The sequence below is a fragment of the Natator depressus genome, chromosome 6 (assembly GCF_965152275.1).
Source record: "Natator depressus isolate rNatDep1 chromosome 6, rNatDep2.hap1, whole genome shotgun sequence".
In the NCBI taxonomy this organism is placed as follows: domain Eukaryota; kingdom Metazoa; phylum Chordata; order Testudines; family Cheloniidae; genus Natator; species Natator depressus.
This window is the reverse complement of record NC_134239.1, coordinates 72,428,857-72,444,680: the sequence shown is the minus strand read 5'-3', so window position 1 is coordinate 72,444,680 and position 15,824 is coordinate 72,428,857. Positions and strand designations below refer to the sequence as shown.

Genomic DNA, 15,824 nt, shown 5'->3' with positions numbered 1-15,824 from the left:
AACTGGGCTCATGCTGTGTTAACAGGCTCTAATTCCAATTTAAGGTTCATTCACATGGTTTATGTGCAATTATAGCTTCCACAATACATAGTTGTGCTATTATTTGCCCTATCTGTAGTGAACTGCTATGCAAAAGCAACCCCACGATACCAAAAGAGGTAGCCTGGGAAATTGCCAGCACTAACTATTACAGACAGGTCAAGGTACCTGAGCAGTGAAGGAGAAAGTTTTTTTTTTTCATATGTCTTGGTAATAATGAAGTGCAGGAATGCGGGGTGTGGGAGTGGGGGAAACACAGACTAAGTACAAGAGAGCTGTTAACAATTGGCTTCTGTCTGGTGGGAACTGGGCTTTGCCCGAGTGGACTGAGGGGAAGTGAGTGTAGTCTTGTGACTTTTACCATGCACCGTTTTTGTAATTTATGTGGTTAAATACACTAAAACAAAATCCTTCAGCGTGAATAGCAAGTTCACGAGGCAATGGAGCGTGACCCTGGGCTGGCTCTCTTTCCCCGTAGAGCCTTTGAGTGAATAGTCAGGGAAGCTGTACGACCAACATCCCAGATGGCTGCTGCTCTGCTGGATGCATATCGTGTACTCCCATGGCATGGTCGTGACAAAAGAAATTACCCCCACAGTGCCAATATTTAACATTACAAACCTGCTGTAGACATCAACCTGTAGAAGACAAAAAGGCTCTCTCTTAACCCTCGTGGACTTCTGAAAAGATGCCTGGTGCTTATCATTTGTCTGAACTCACACAGCTATTCATTCACACACACATCCATCCACCTACACAACCCTCCAACCACTAGGCACTCATCCATTCAACCATACATCTCTCCATCCCCCCAGCCACCTCTCTGATTCCCTATCTGACAATTCACAAGTATTTCACCTCATCTATTCAGACCCATCCATACAACAGCCCCGCTACTTTCCCCTTATCTATCTACTTTCCCCCAATTAACCTACACATCGGGCCATCCTGTTGAATATATGCTGGTCTATCCATACACCTGTGTCCCCCTGCCCATTCTTCATCTATTCACTCTCGGTACACAGAAATAAGTACAAAATCAGGACAAATAATCTGTGGAGACAATCCCTCACTTTGAAGAGAATCTCAGTTGTCATGGTGAATCCATGGGTGATGATGGGCTCCTCATCTGGGGGACGACCCTTCCAGCAGTCCAGCTCCACACAACGGCAGCCAGATAGCAGGCTCTGACGATACATTTCAGGAGATGAGATGCCAGAAAACTGGCCAGCTGGAGAGGGGCAGGAGGAGAAGAAGAGACTCTGGTTTGCCAATTATTCATGTGAGTGCATTCTGCATGGAGAGCAATAAGAAGGGGAAACAGCTCTGTGCACACCGGGGGCAAGCATGCACTCCACACTTCAGAGAGATTTTAGGTAAGTGGGCAGTGGAGCCCTACCTAACACTTCTTCCTCCCTCAAAGCATGGCCTATACCAGCGTGTTTACCGTTTGCACATTGAGGGATGAGGTGTGACGGTATCCACCTACCACCAATCCCCGGGGGAGACACCTGCCCAGTCAGTTGGGAGGGACACACAACTACCTGCTCTTGAATTCCTGAGGGATCTACACCTGCCCAGCTGTTGGGAAGGGGTATGGATCTGCCTTCAAGTCTATGGGGTTATACACCTGCTCAGCTGCTTGGGCAGGACACCTGCCTCTCCTTGAAATCTTAGAGCATATATACCCGCCTTGTAGGGTAATGCCTCCACCCAAAGATAGGCACATGCCCAGCCAGTGAAGAGTGGCACACATCTGCTCAGCCTAGGGACTCCTGAGAGAGACACACACCTGGCCAGATGTTTAGGAGAGACAGGAACCTGCCCTCACATCCCAAGAATACCCGTGCCTGTCTATACAGTCAGATGATGAAGCCATAATCTTGCACTGTGATGGAGTTGGTGATGGGAAAAGACCCTGGCTATGAGCTTGAGGACAAAGAATTGCTCACCCTTCCTACACTGGAAATGTTATACATGCCCTATCACACCCCAGCTACAGGCCATCCCAAAAAAGAATCCATCAGACACAAGGAGACTGTGACTCATTGGCTTGAGTGTTTACGCTGATCTCCCTAGTACTTTTGCCTTGCTTGGCGTCACCCAGGCCTGCCCTTTCTACAGAAGAGCAGAGTATACTTTTTCTTTTCAAATCCCTACCAATGGGTCGATTCCTTACAAACTGCCCGACTGCTGCCCAGCATATATGGCACATGGGGCAAAACCCATCTTCAGTGTCGGTACATGTGCTTGGTGCAACACACCTGCTTTGAAGCTAGGGGAAGATCCCTGGTATTGGTGTTTCATCCAGTGGAGAGATACCTGTCAAGTAGGTGTTGTGTGATGAGTTGATGAAGTAATGTGAGAGTGGCTGGGTCATGTCCTGGTACAGCACCACTTTGTCCAGTGATACAATACTGTTTTCAGGGCCACAGAGGAACCAGACCATCCCCTCTGGCGACAACTGCCCTGCAGGGAAAACAAAGCTATAAACCAGGGGTTGGCAAACTTTTTGGCCCAAGGGCCACATCGGGCTACAAAACTGTATGGAGGGCCGGGTAGGGAAGGCTGTGCCCCTGAAACAGCCTGGCCCCCAACCCCTATCTGCCCCCTCCCACTTCCTGCCCCCTGACTGCCCCCCTCAGAATTCCCGACCCATCCAATCCCCCCAGCTCCTTGTTCCCTGACCGCCCCCTCCCAGGACCCCCTGCTCCAAACCCACCCCCTGGGACCCCACCCCCATCCAACCCCCCCCTGCTCCCTGTCCCCTGACTGCCCCCCTGGCCCTATTCACCCCTTGGCCGCCCGAGAGGCCCCCCCGGGACTCCCACGCCCTATCCAACCCCCCCTGTTCCCCGACCGCCCCAGAACCTCCGCCCCATCCAACCGCTCCCTGTCCCCTGACTGCCCCCCAAGACCCCCTACCCAAGCTCTCCACTGCCGCACGTGCGCCACTGCCACTCCCTTACCATGCCACTCAGAGCGGCAGGAGCTTGCAGCCCTGCTGACCGCAAGGCGGCATCGCTGCGGGGGAGGCAGGACAGCAGGGAGAGGCCAGGAGCTAGCCTCCCCAGCCAGGAGCTCAAGGGCCGGGCAGGATGGTCGGCCCGCGGGCCATAGTTTGCCCACCTCTGCTATAAACAGAAGTGAAACGAAGAGGCCTGGCTCCCTTGCCGGTGGGTAATGCTGAAACACAGGGGCCTGCAGGAGTTAGACTGGCTGCTCCAGACACTCTGCTAAGCATCAGTGTAATGTGCAGTGTGAGATGATTCCATAGTACTGGAATGATAGAGAGGCAGTGTGCTGAACAAGACTCACCTCTCTGGATGTTAATCCCACTGGGTTCGTACTTCTCTATCAGGCCCTGCACCTGCTCTGGTTTGGCAGGAGGGAAAAGCATGTCATTGAGGCGGGAATCTCGCTGTTTCTTGTTGATAAACTTTGCCAAGTGCTCTTTGGTCATGTAGGGCTTGGCTTTCGAATGGCTAAGGGCAGAGAATCAGAGAGGAATGGAAGAGGGAACGTATTTAAGTATTACTGGAAAACCTCTTTTACAGCAGTGAGACGCAGTCTAACCCTTCCTGCAGCTGGCTGTGCATGCCCATCTCTCTGGACTCCCACCATTTCCTAGAAGGCCTTCTTTTCTCTGAAGGCTCAAGCTCTCTCTCACTTCCTCTACCTTGCAGCACCCTTTCCTCTTCTCTGTATCTTATTTCTGTACTATGCGTATTTAGTGCTGGTTAAAGGTTACACAGATTGGAGACCAAGGCCAAGGTTTTCAGAAGTGATCAATGGTTTTTGGTGCCTCAAGTTTTGGGTGCCCAACTTGAGAAACTATCAAGGAGCCTGATTTTTCAGAAGAGCTGAGCACTTACCTCTGAAAATCAAACCCATTTAAGCCTTCACCAGCTTGGCCACCTGCACACAGAGGGACCCAAAATCATTGGTCACTTCTGAAAATCATGGTCTAAAGTTCTTTACCTGTCCACTGCACAGGTTCAAGTGCAGAAACTGGCAGTGCACACTTCCCACCCATTTGATTCAGCCTTGACCTGTGACCGCCTCTAGCAATGAAGAGGGTAGATCAGTCTCCGTACCCCTGCCAGGCCTTGCCCTCTCTTTTGAGGCTGTCAGTAAGCATGTCAATTCCACTGGTGAAGCGGACACCTGCACATTACGAGCAGGACTGAGAATGAAGTCACTTCATACACCCCAGTCATCTTGCTTCAGTTGTACCGTATCTTCCTCCTTTATTGTCCCCCGTTTGCCTGTCTTTTCCCCTCATGAAACAAAGCCTGCCCCTGCAGCATGAGGAAGACTCACAGAGAGGTGAATATCTCATCGATCTCCGGACGGGGACACAGGTTCATCAGGAAGGTTTTATACACTTTCTCAGGGAAGTCCTCTGGATTGATCGCATCATTCTGAAAATGAAACCGCAGCTCGCAAGTATTGCAAACCCATGTCTGCCATCACTTCCTTATTAGAGCCAGTTGCCCATATTCCTATTGCCCTGCTTCGTAGTACCTGGAGCATCCCTGTTTGTGGTGATGTGAATTAGCACACAGAGCATCAGACATTGCTTAGAGGAACAGGGCAAGTAATTTGTGATGGTTTGGGGGAAGCTATTTCAATGGGGTAGTTGTGAGTTGTCCCTGGTGTCCCTTGGGAAGGCGCAGTTGTTGCGTGGATAAAGCAGTGGCCTGGGATTCAGAATATCCGGGGTATATTCTTGACTCCACTATTGACTTGCTGAGTGACTTTGGCCAAGTCTCTGTGCCTCTTTTTCCCTTTTGTCTACCTTATCTATTGAGACTGTCAGCTCTTTGGGGCCCTCAGTGACACTGTAGTAGAAATAATAATAATTGATGTCATCATGGCTGGGGACGGGGTAAAGCTACAACATGGTACAGACTATAGAGTTTCACAGTAATTTAGAGTGTTGGTCTGGGAAGTCTACCTCTTTGGGGCTGTTTTAGGGATAGCAACATCATGGTCAAGAGGTCAGGGCCAGGGAAGGTATTATCCTGTAGCTCTGGATACCTCTGAATATGCCAAGAAGTCACTCACCTTGCCCTTTGGAAGGTGACAAGCATGTAATGCAGCTTCTACCCTCTTCCTGTCTGCAGGAAACATCTGAAAAATACTGAGAGAGAGAAGGGCAGTTAGAGCCTGCAAAATGACAATTTGTGAAGAGCAGTGAGAGAGAGCAGAGGTTGGGGCTGCTGGCAGGTGCAGTCAGAGGGTGGGATAAGATGGGGTGGGGTACTGGGGAGCTACAGTCGGAGAGAGGGACAAAAGGGTGAATGTAAAACTGGTTCACAGAGAGAAAAAGAATAGATACATGGTGAGATATTATGTACAAAATGCTTAAAGGTATTTAGGGGCCTAACTCCCATTGATATCAATACATAAATACCTATGAGGACCTAGACTTAATATTTTACAGGAGGTATTTCCGCTGCTGCTTCAATTCAGAGGTTTCCCCAACCAAGGCCAACTTTAGTTTCTGCTGGGGACCCTATAGGACAAGGGAGGGCAAACTACAGCCCACGGGTTCGATCTGGCCCGTCAAGGCTTTCAATCCGGCCCACGGGATTGCCAGCCCCGTGGCGTAGCGGGGCTAATCCCTGCCTGCCCTAGCCCCGTGCCGCTCCCAGAAGTGTCCCTTAGGCCTCTGGGGGAGCATCACGTCCCTGAGGCCCCTGGGGAGGGGGGACAGAGGGCTCCGTGCACCGCCCACCGCAGCTCCCATTGGCCGGGAATGGGGAACCGCAGCCAATGGGAGCTTTGGGGGTGGTACCCACAGTTGAGGGCAGTGCGTGGTGGAGCCTCCTGCCCCACCCCACACCCAGGAGCCACTGCCGGACATGCCAGCCATTTTCGGGAGCGGCGAGGGCCAGGGCAGGCAGGGAGCCTGCCTGAGCCCTGCTGCGCATCGCTGCCACCCTGGAGCCCCTCGAGGTAAGCGGCGCCAGGCCAGAGCCCGTACCCTGAATCTCTCCTGCACCCCACACCCCAACCCACTGCCCTGAACCCCCTAGCCCCCTGCCCTGAACTCCCGGCCGCACTCTTCCTGCATCCCGCACCCCAACCCCCTGCCCTGAGCCCGTTAGCCCCCTGCCTTGAGCCCCCTGCCGCACCCCTCCTGTACCCCAACCCCCTGCCCTGAGCCCCCTACCACACCCCACACCCCTCCTGCACCCCAACCCCCTGCCTTGAGCCCCCTCCTGCACTATGCATCCCCTCCTGCACGCCCAACCCCCTGCCCTGAGCCCCCAACCCGCTGCCCTGAGCCCCCTCCTGCACCCCGCACCCCTCCTGCACTCCAACCCCTTGCCCTGAGCCCCTTCCTGCACACTGCACCCCCTCCCACACCCCACACTCCTTCCCACACCCCAACGCCCTGCCCCAGCCGTACATTCAGGGCAATTTTAAACTTCTTAGAAAGTGTCCATGAGGCCCCTTACTCTTAATATAGAAGAGAATTTATACATCACTGGGGAAAATCAACCCTCTGTTAGAGCCCCTTTACATTGCACCAGTTAAACCAATTCAAAGGGGTCATCAGGCCCGCGAGGAATATCTCTAGCATAAGAGACCCTTTCTAAGAGGCAGAGACAGCTCCATGCTCCCCTGCAGGAGGGCCCATTGAAGCGTGTAAAGGGAGCCATGGAGGGGCTGGGGGCATAGTCAGGAGAGTCCTGTGTCCCAGCATTTCTACACTACTGCAATGGCTGCCCAGGTGTGCACCAGGAGCTAAAGTAGCCCTGCTTTGGAGAAGGGGAGTGCGAACCACCTCCTCCATCACTGCACCAGCACAAGCACAGACACGGGGGGAATAGGGCCTGAAGCCCGATTCTGCTCTCACTTGCATTGGTGTAAATCCAGAGTAACTGCTAAAATCAGTGGCGATACACTGGTATTAAACTGGGATAAACTGGGGAGAAGGCCCAAAGATTTTATACACAGATAACGGGAAAAAAATTAAAGAACAAATCAGCTCAGAATTCCCAGAGGGCAGTAAGAAACACAGGCGTGCCAGCACTGCTGCCAGCCAGGCAGAAAGCTCATTTAGAGATGGACCAGGACCAGAACCCCTTAAGCTTTTGGAGTGTGGTTAAAATGAGATTTGGATCTTACCCAGCCTTGGCTTTGCAAAACAAAACCCCAACAAATGAGGCTTTATACAACCCAGACCAGACCTGGTTGTTGATCTCTACTCTAATTGAAATCAGAAGGCTAATCCCAGGGTTCTTCTTACTGCAGTAGAAGGGTAGCCCCTGCTAATGGGATCTCCCAAGGCATATCCCCCCATGGCCTAACCCCCTTCTGGGGACAGCCAGAAGAGACAGAAGTCCCTTTCCCTCTTCTTGGGGGAAGGACCAGAATCCCTAAGAGGTAATGTCTTACTCCGGGTGCAGCAAGGCAGACAAAGCCAGCTTGGGTTCTCGTCCCTTCACCCACCTGCTCTGTTTTCAACCTGACTGGGTGCACAATGAGATGTAAATGCCTGTACTCACTTCCTGACAGGAATTTTTCCTTCAGCACTGAGTTGCATCTTCAGCTTCACCAGGCTGTGAAAAAGAGCAGATTGGACAAGAACATGCTTGTATAACCTTTCCAGACCCCATATACCAGGATTCAGGGAGAGGGAAAGAAACTCAGACGTTAACTGCCAAATAGAGTCCTGTCTGCAGCATTGCTGTAGTCGCATTGGTCCCAGGATATGAGAGAGACAAGGTGGGTGAGGTGGTCATATCTTTGATTAGACCAAATTCTGTGGGTGAGAGAGACACGCTTTCAAGCTACACAGAGCTCTTCTTTAGGTCTGGCAGATTTTGAGATGCTACCCACCAGCAGAGGTTTGGTCCCACTCTGGGAAAGAGGCAGACAAAGATAGGCAGTCAGCACAGTATATAAATACTTCTGTACCACAATGAGAAATGAGAAACACCTAAGAGAGGTGGTTTTATTTGTTGCTCTACCATGATCCCTGTGGTCAGTTAAATAATATGACACAGTCCTGGAAAGAAAGACTCAGTATGTGTCAGGGCTAATGTGATGCTGGAGGGAATCTTCCCTGGATATAACTCTTGGGGCTCTCGATTTAATTGCTTTTGTATAATACCAAGCATATGCTTAACTGGCTCACTGTGTACTTTGGTTTCAGTCATTCTCATTATGGCTATGTCTACACTACACACCACTGGCAGTGGTATGTAGTGTAGGTGTAGCTGCATGTTGCAGTGAAAAGCACACCACATCTGAGTCTTTCCCTGCTGCTGGAGCCTTTCCCCGCTGCCAGTAAATGGGGAGCTGACAGAGCCTTTCCCCGCTGTAATGGGCATGCTAAATTAAATTGTATTATGCCGTTCAGCCACTAGGTGGCACTGTGCATAAAAATCCCTTTTTTAACAACCATCAATCATATCAGGCAGAGCATTAAAGGATCTTATGATGAACATAGCTGGTATGTATAAGCAAGTTCTGGGACCAGTCCACATCTGGTACAGGAGCATGACAAGGTGTCAGTAGTAAATTAAGAACAGACACAAAAGGAAAACAGCAACAGATTTGCAGACAAAAGGAACAGCAACAAAGGTTGCAGGACCTCATCAATATGCCACTCTTCAGTGCCCCAGAGAACTTCAGCTTTGATAAACCTTTCCAGTGGACAGAAAGAAAGCAGTATTTTGCAAGATTTTGAATTGCAAAAAACTCCACAAAGAAACTGGAGATATACAGTGATCTTTGCTAATATATGCTATGGGGAAGCAGACAGAGCATATCTTAAATCCTTTGACTTTACTGAAGACAGTCATGGAGATCACTATGAAAGGGTTCTGGCTATGTTAGATGCATTCTCTATAGCTCAGAAATGTGGTTTATGAAAGAGCATGTTTTCACCAGAGACTTCAAGAACCAGGGGGAAAATAATGAATGTTTTATAAGAGCTGTGCATACATTGGCTGAAAACTGATTTTTGGCAATGCAAATCATGAAAGTATCAGAGACAGGCTAGTAGTTACTGGGTTAGCAGAGAAAAACCTTTCACAGCAGCTACAATTGAAGAGAGGTTTAACACTAGCGACAGCTATGCAAATAGCAAAAGAGTCAGAATTAGTCAAACAATATAACAAAAGGCAGGAGCAATTTGAAAACCCTGAAACTTACTAAGCTATAAACAGACACTTGAGTGTTAAAAGACATTGTCATAAAACCCCTGAGGCAAGGAGAGAGAACTCTGAGGCTAAAGCTGTGTCTACACTGTCACTTTCAGCGCTAAAACTTTAGTCGTTCAGGGGTGTGAAACCCCCCCACCCCCCCGCACGACAAAGTTTTAGCGCTGAAAAGCACCAGTATAGACAGCACTCCCAGTCTCTATTCAAGCCTAAGTTATATAAATAGGCTTGAATAGAGACTGGGAGTGGCTAAGTCATTATGCAAGGTAACCTATTTTCCCTTGTTTTTTCCTACCCCCCTCCCCATTCCTCAGACGTTCTTGTTAAACCCTGGATTTATGCTGGAAATGGCCCACCTTGATTATCATACACATTGTAAGGAGAGTGATCACTTTAGATAAGCTATTACCAGCAGGAGAGTGGGGTGGGGGGAGAGAAAACCTTTTGAAGTGATAAACACCCATTTTTTCATGGTCTGTGTGTATAAAAATATCCTCACTGCATTTTCCACTTTTATGCATCCGATGAAGTGAGCTGTTGCTCACGAAAGCTTATGCTCAAATAAATTGGTTAGTCTCTAAGGTGCCACAAGTACTCCTTTTCTTTTTGTGAATACAGACTAACACGGCTGCTACTCTGAAACCTGTCAGAACTGATATATATATATTGAGCTAGTAAATTACCTTGGTCAATGCCTACAAGACCTTTCTACAGTGATAAAACCACTGAATGAATTGTTGGAGTATATCTACAGTGCAACTAAATACCCATGGCTGGCCCATGTCACCTGACTTGGGCTCATGGAGCTTGGGCTGCATGGCTGTTAAACTGTTGTGTAGACATTCAGGCACAGGCTGAAGACCAGACTCTGCGACCCCGTGAGGGGAGAGGGTCCCCGAGCCCAGGCTCCAGCCCAAGCCCAAATGTCTACATTGCTTAAACAACCCTGCAGCCTGCGTCTGAGTCAGCTGTCACAGGCCAGCTACAGGTGTTTAGTTGCAGTGTAGACATACCCTTAAAGTCGAACACATCTTGGCTATGGGGCCCAAATCAAGACATTTTCTTCAAAAAGGTAAAAGTATTGATCTCAACAGCTCCATTTCTCCAGTACTGTAATGTGAACAAACCCACAAGGGTCAGTGCAGATGTAAGGAGCTATAACCTAGGTGGGGCACTGTTGCAACAACATGGCTCTGAGTGGGGGCCAGTTGCATTTAGCTCTTGCTCACTTATAGGAGCACAAAACTGATATGCATGTTGGATCATATTAAAGAAGTTCTGTATTAAAATCACAAATGAGTTTGATTCCCCATAGTTTAAATTCCAGGGTATTACTAATTAAGAGGTCTCTTGGGTTTTGGTACTGTTTCTCTCCCTCTATGTGTGAAACTTGCAAGCTGCTAATTGTGTTAGTACATTCTAAGACAGAATCTGTTCTCAAAGCAATTCACAAAGACTCAAAGCAATACTCTAACAACAGAAACAGCACCCAGAGACTCCCCGCCCTTTTGTTGTATTAACAATTGTGATTAAAATAGAGATAGAGGATGTATGTGGACGGATGCTTGGTGTGGATAACAACTGAATGATCAGGGAGGTGCCAGCCTAAGAATCCAGTGTCCATCGGCTGAAGAAGGCGTCAAGTGGAAATAACCAGAGGACCCCCGGAGGGCAGACTGGAATCCACCCAACAGCCTCAAGAATGGGAGAACCAAAGAACAAGATAACTTCTTGGAGCCGTCAGGAATGTGCTATCTGCTGATTGATTCAGCAACAGCATGATGAAGCAATTCCCATAGACTGGCATAGGAAGAAATTCCTATAAAAATAGACTCTTAAAAAGTGAGAACTTTGGGGTCTGATTCTGCAAACCAACTTCCAGGAGCATCAGATGAGCATCTGACAAGGCCCTGCTCCCTCCTCATGTCCAGGCCACCTGGCCAGTGGCTTGGCATGAGCAACTCTAAGGCTGGTAACTATGATGACAACCTTGCAGAACCTCTGTGTGTGTGTGTGTGTGTGTGTGTGAATGTGTGAATAAATATGAGATTGAATGGAATGTTATAGCTATAACTAACTGCTTACTATGATAACAACCTTGCAGAACCTGTGTGTGAGAGTATGAATGAATGAGTGAATAAAGATGAGATTGAATGGAATGTTACAGCTGTAACTAACTGCTTACTATGATTCTTTCTGTATTCACAATAAATGTGGTATTTTGCCTTTTTCCCTTTAATAAGATCCTGCTGGTTTTTAATTTATTGGTATAACATTTTGGTGGAGAATTGCGAAAGGGGGAATATTGGTAAAAAACCTCAGTTATTGTAAATATTGGTGTGCACACCGCCAGCTCTAGTGAGCTAGGCATTTCTATTAGGTTAACCAGACCTGCTGGCCTCCGAGAAGGTAGCAGGGGACCTGCTGGCCTCCGAGAAGGTAGCAGGAAAAACAGATTAAACCAGACCTGCTGGCCTCCGAGAAGGTAGCAGGGGACCTGCTGGCCTCCGAGAAGGTAGCAGGGGACCTGCTGGCCTCCGAGAAGGTAGCAGGGAAGAACAGATTAAACTAGACCTGCTGGCCTCCGAGAAGGTAGCAGGGAAAACAGATTAAACCAGACCTGCTGGCCTCCGAGAAGGTAGCAGGGAAGAACAGGTTAACCGGACCGGCTGGCCTCCGAGAAGGTAGCAGGGAGAAATAGGTTAACCAGACCTGCTGGCCTCCGGGAAGGTAGCAGGGGAAAAACGCATAGATTAAGCTATGATTTCAGAATCTAGGCTGTGTCACTTGCTAAGTAATACCAGCAGTGACAAAGAGATTGAAATATCCATGTTAAGATGTTTAAAAGAAAACAGGGTAAGCCAGTACCAGAGGGAGGAATGGAGTCAGAAGGAACTCCAACCTCACCTTTTGTTAAAGAAATTACACCTTTTAAACAAAACCTTCAAAAATTTGGGCACAGTCCTTGGACTAAACAAGCCCTAGCTGATCTCTGCACTATTTCGGACCTAGAGGATAGATTGGCTCAGTATATCCTCATATACAAACCTTCTAGTGCTGCCAAAAGAGATGCAGCAGCAATTTGGTTGTTGTGGGAGGCATGTAAGGATTCTTCCCTCCGCTTGTCTTCATGTAAAGAGGAAAAGGCACAAACGGAAAAGGGAGCAGACAATTGGAAGGTGCTGGCTACAAATACCCAAAGCCAGCTGAAAATAGTGAAAGAGGCACTCCAGGAATACAAAAAGAGTGAAAAACTCAACTCTGCAGAGGCTGGAGGGAGGCAGGTAAAGGGGGAGAAGGTCCTATGTATGGCACCCCCAGGCATAATTACAAAGATAAAGAGTTAAAAAAAAAAAAAAAAAAAGTTAACTCTGCAGAGGCTGGAGGGAATTAAGCAGCTAAACTTTGTGAAAATGTTAAAAAGGAAAAGTGTTAGAGAAAGAGCATTCTTGGTTTCTTTGCAGCCATTCTGAGGGAAAAATGGGCCCTTTCCCAAAGGAATGTCTGTAAATTAGCCAGGCAAAAGAAACTGATTAAATTCATTTGACTGGACAATTTAGTCAAATTTGCTAAAAGAACATAAGGGGGTTCTATTGGAACTTAACTGCCTCAAATGTATAAAGGGAATGTAAGATGTAAAAAAACCAGAGCAGTGTGGAAGGGATGTTAAAGAAAATGTGTATGTATCTATCTCTGTGTGTGTAAATATGTAAAGTTCTAAGGACCAGTTGGTTTTGTTTTAAATAATGCCACTAAAAATCCATTTGACTCTTTAATTCAAAGTTGCAAAACCGACAGACCTTTTTGCTAGACACAGGTAATTAGTGTTGTTTGGCTTTGGGATTTGGCATTTAACCCTTAAAAGGTAACTCAATGCTTTACAAAATTTAAAATGTTTTTAAGTTGTGGCTGCAGCAGTGCAGTCAAAATCAGGAGAATATAAAAAAAAAAATTCTGGATTCTTTTTGTTTGTTTGTTTTTGTAACAAAATAGCAGATGAGAGTTGTAGTACAAAAAAAAAAAATTAAAAAAACAGTGCCTCTCTGAAGCAACAGCAGGGGTGAGGTGCACAAAACAAAAAGAAGCAATGTGAGAAACACTGAGTCTTAAAATGGCTCTGAGTAATCAGACTGTCACTTTGATAAAGGTACATGAAACCTCTGTAAGTAAAAAAAAAGAAATAGTGACACCTTATGTAAAAATGGATCTGGATAATGTTATAGAAGTTAAACTATGGAAGGAATGTGCATTTGCCCCAGAACATGTGCAGGGTATATTGTAGAAGGGGCAAAAGAAATGCAAACATACCATGCTACTTAATTAAAATGCTATTAGGGCTCCAAAGGGAGCCACAATAGGTTGGGTTTTCTTTTTCAGATTGCTGTGTGTTTTGGAAGCAGAAGTTAAAAGTAATCAAAACTCTGGTGAAAGTTGATGGTGTCCCTTTTAGTGAGCTGCTGATGGCTTTAAATCCAAAAGCAGGAAGCTTCTGTGAAAATGCAAATTACCTAAATGATAAAGGAAGGAAAGAATTAGCAGCACAAAGGAGCTGCAGATAAAGGACATACCTGGTCAGCAAACAAATTGTCTAAATAAAAGGCATGGGATAACAAGATAATTTTAATAAATTTAATGATAATAAGTACCCCTGCAACAATGTATAGTCTGTATGATTTTTGGAAAAACCCTTTAAGGTTGTATGGTAATGATGCTTCTCAGCTATTACCTGTAAATAAACTTAAAGCTTAACACAGCAGGAAAAACATTATAAACTTGGTCTGCTGTATAAGAAGGGAAACTGAGGTACCCCACCTCAGGGATTTAATGACTAAATAGTGGAATAATTTCCCCATAACCCTTAAAAGATAAAAGCCATTGAAACCTGGCCTGCCTATAGAACAAAAACAGGAAAATGTGGGGGCAATTCCTCTGTTTTGCCTGCAATCAGCAAGGGTATTTGTAAAAGAAATATTTTAAGCAATAATCTGCCACCCCAAAAGGGGTAGAAACATGCTCTTTTTGTCTTTCAGAAAATCAGGAAAAGCTGATGCCAGCTGAAGAGCAACCCAATACTATGAATCTACTAGAAACTGTGTTTTGTGTTCTATGTGTTGTCTTGTGTTTTGTCTTGTTGCTAGCACCGTTGTGTGTTTTAAAAAAAAAAAAAAAAAAAAAACTAAAGACCTGCAGGTAATTAAAAATAAATTAAGCTCTCTGTCCCAGCTACAGGACAGCCTGACACAAAAACAAGTACATGCCAACGTAGACTTGGTCCAAATTGGTCTGGGTAACCTAAAAGCCCGATGGAATCTTTGGCAATGGCTTAATACTACCACATGGCTTATGCATAAAAAAAAAAAAAAATTAGAAATAGGAAACTACACAGCCATAGCTATGGGATGCACTGAAATGCAGATACTTGCACTAGCTACTTTGGAACACAAATGTCCTGGGTCATATTGGGAAATATTAAGGGTTTGATGCATTTGTTAAAAAAAGAAAGAGATCATTGTTTGACACTTATCAATATGAATGGATGCAATATGTTTCCAGTATTGTGAAACCAGACTTGTTAATGGGAGAAATTGTTGTCAAAATTGCACACCAACAGTCCCTGGAGGCAAAGGTATTGAAGGTTAGCCCACTCCCCATATTACACATGGGATCCTTCTGGCTACCCTGGACCTCGAGCCAGTGGGCTGGGGAGGGAGGGAGGCTATTGGACACTAGAGGTTGTACCGAATGGACTCCTCAAAAGTGGGTGTGCCTCACCTTGCCTGTTGCCCCAGAACCTTGTAGTAAAGATACATCACTAGGATCGTGTATGTGGCATGAATTGGAATCACAAACTCAAATTGCCTCACAGTACCTTCTCTTGAATAGGCTACATAGAAAGTGACACTGACGATTATAAATCTTAGTGTCAAAAGGGGGATTATGTTGGATCATATTAAAGAAGTTCTGTATTAAAATCACAAATGAGTTTGATTCCCCATAGTTTAAATTCCAGGGTATTACTAATTAAGAGGTCTCTTGGGTTTTGGTACTGTTTCTCTCCCTCTATGTGTGAAACTTGCAAGCTGCTAATTGTGTTAGTACATTCTAAGACAGAATCTGTTCTCAAAGCAATTCACAAAGACTCAAAGCAATACTCTAACAACAGAAACAGCACCCAGAGACTCCCCGCCCTTTTGTTGTATTAACAATTGTGATTAAAATAGAGATAGAGGATGTATGTGGACGGATGCTTGGTGTGGATAACAACTGAATGATCAGGGAGGTGCCAGCCTAAGAATCCAGTGTCCATCGGCTGAAGAAGGCGTCAAGTGGAAATAACCAGAGGACCCCCGGAGGGCAGACTGGAATCCACCCAACAGCCTCAAGAATGGGAGAACCAAAGAACAAGATAACTTCTTGGAGCCGTCAGGAATGTGCTATCTGCTGATTGATTCAGCAACAGCATGATGAAGCAATTCCCATAGACTGGCATAGGAAGAAATTCCTATAAAAATAGACTCTTAAAAAGTGAGAACTTTGGGGTCTGATTCTGCAAACCAACTTCCAGGAGCATCAGATGAGCATCTGACAAGGCCCTGCTCC

The 15,824-nt window shown here is 46.6% G+C and overlaps 1 protein-coding gene and 2 long non-coding RNA genes across 4 annotated transcripts in view; 2 read left to right on the top strand and 1 right to left on the bottom strand.

The window, feature by feature from the left end:
* LOC141989271 (uncharacterized) overlaps positions 1–15,824 on the top strand; it is a 212,319-nt gene that overhangs the window by 41,731 nt on the left and 154,764 nt on the right. The gene's annotated exons all lie outside the window — the stretch shown is intronic.
* Positions 1–15,824, bottom strand: part of PLCB2 (phospholipase C beta 2) — a 70,973-nt gene that overhangs the window by 31,466 nt on the left and 23,683 nt on the right. For both annotated transcript variants that reach the window (XM_074955715.1, XM_074955716.1), the window contains exons 6-11: positions 7,563–7,616; positions 5,110–5,185; positions 4,363–4,463; positions 3,358–3,524; positions 2,362–2,508; positions 1,113–1,270 (exon numbers count right to left, since the gene is read on the bottom strand). In XM_074955715.1, coding sequence (XP_074811816.1) covers positions 1,113–1,270; positions 2,362–2,508; positions 3,358–3,524; positions 4,363–4,463; positions 5,110–5,185; positions 7,563–7,616 — 703 coding nt within the window. The remainder of the gene's footprint in view (positions 1–1,112; positions 1,271–2,361; positions 2,509–3,357; positions 3,525–4,362; positions 4,464–5,109; positions 5,186–7,562; positions 7,617–15,824) is intronic.
* On the top strand, positions 10,485–14,433 carry LOC141989265 (uncharacterized). Its single transcript, XR_012639951.1, has 2 exons — positions 10,485–11,769; positions 11,863–14,433. It is a non-coding gene; the product is annotated as an uncharacterized LOC141989265 (long non-coding RNA).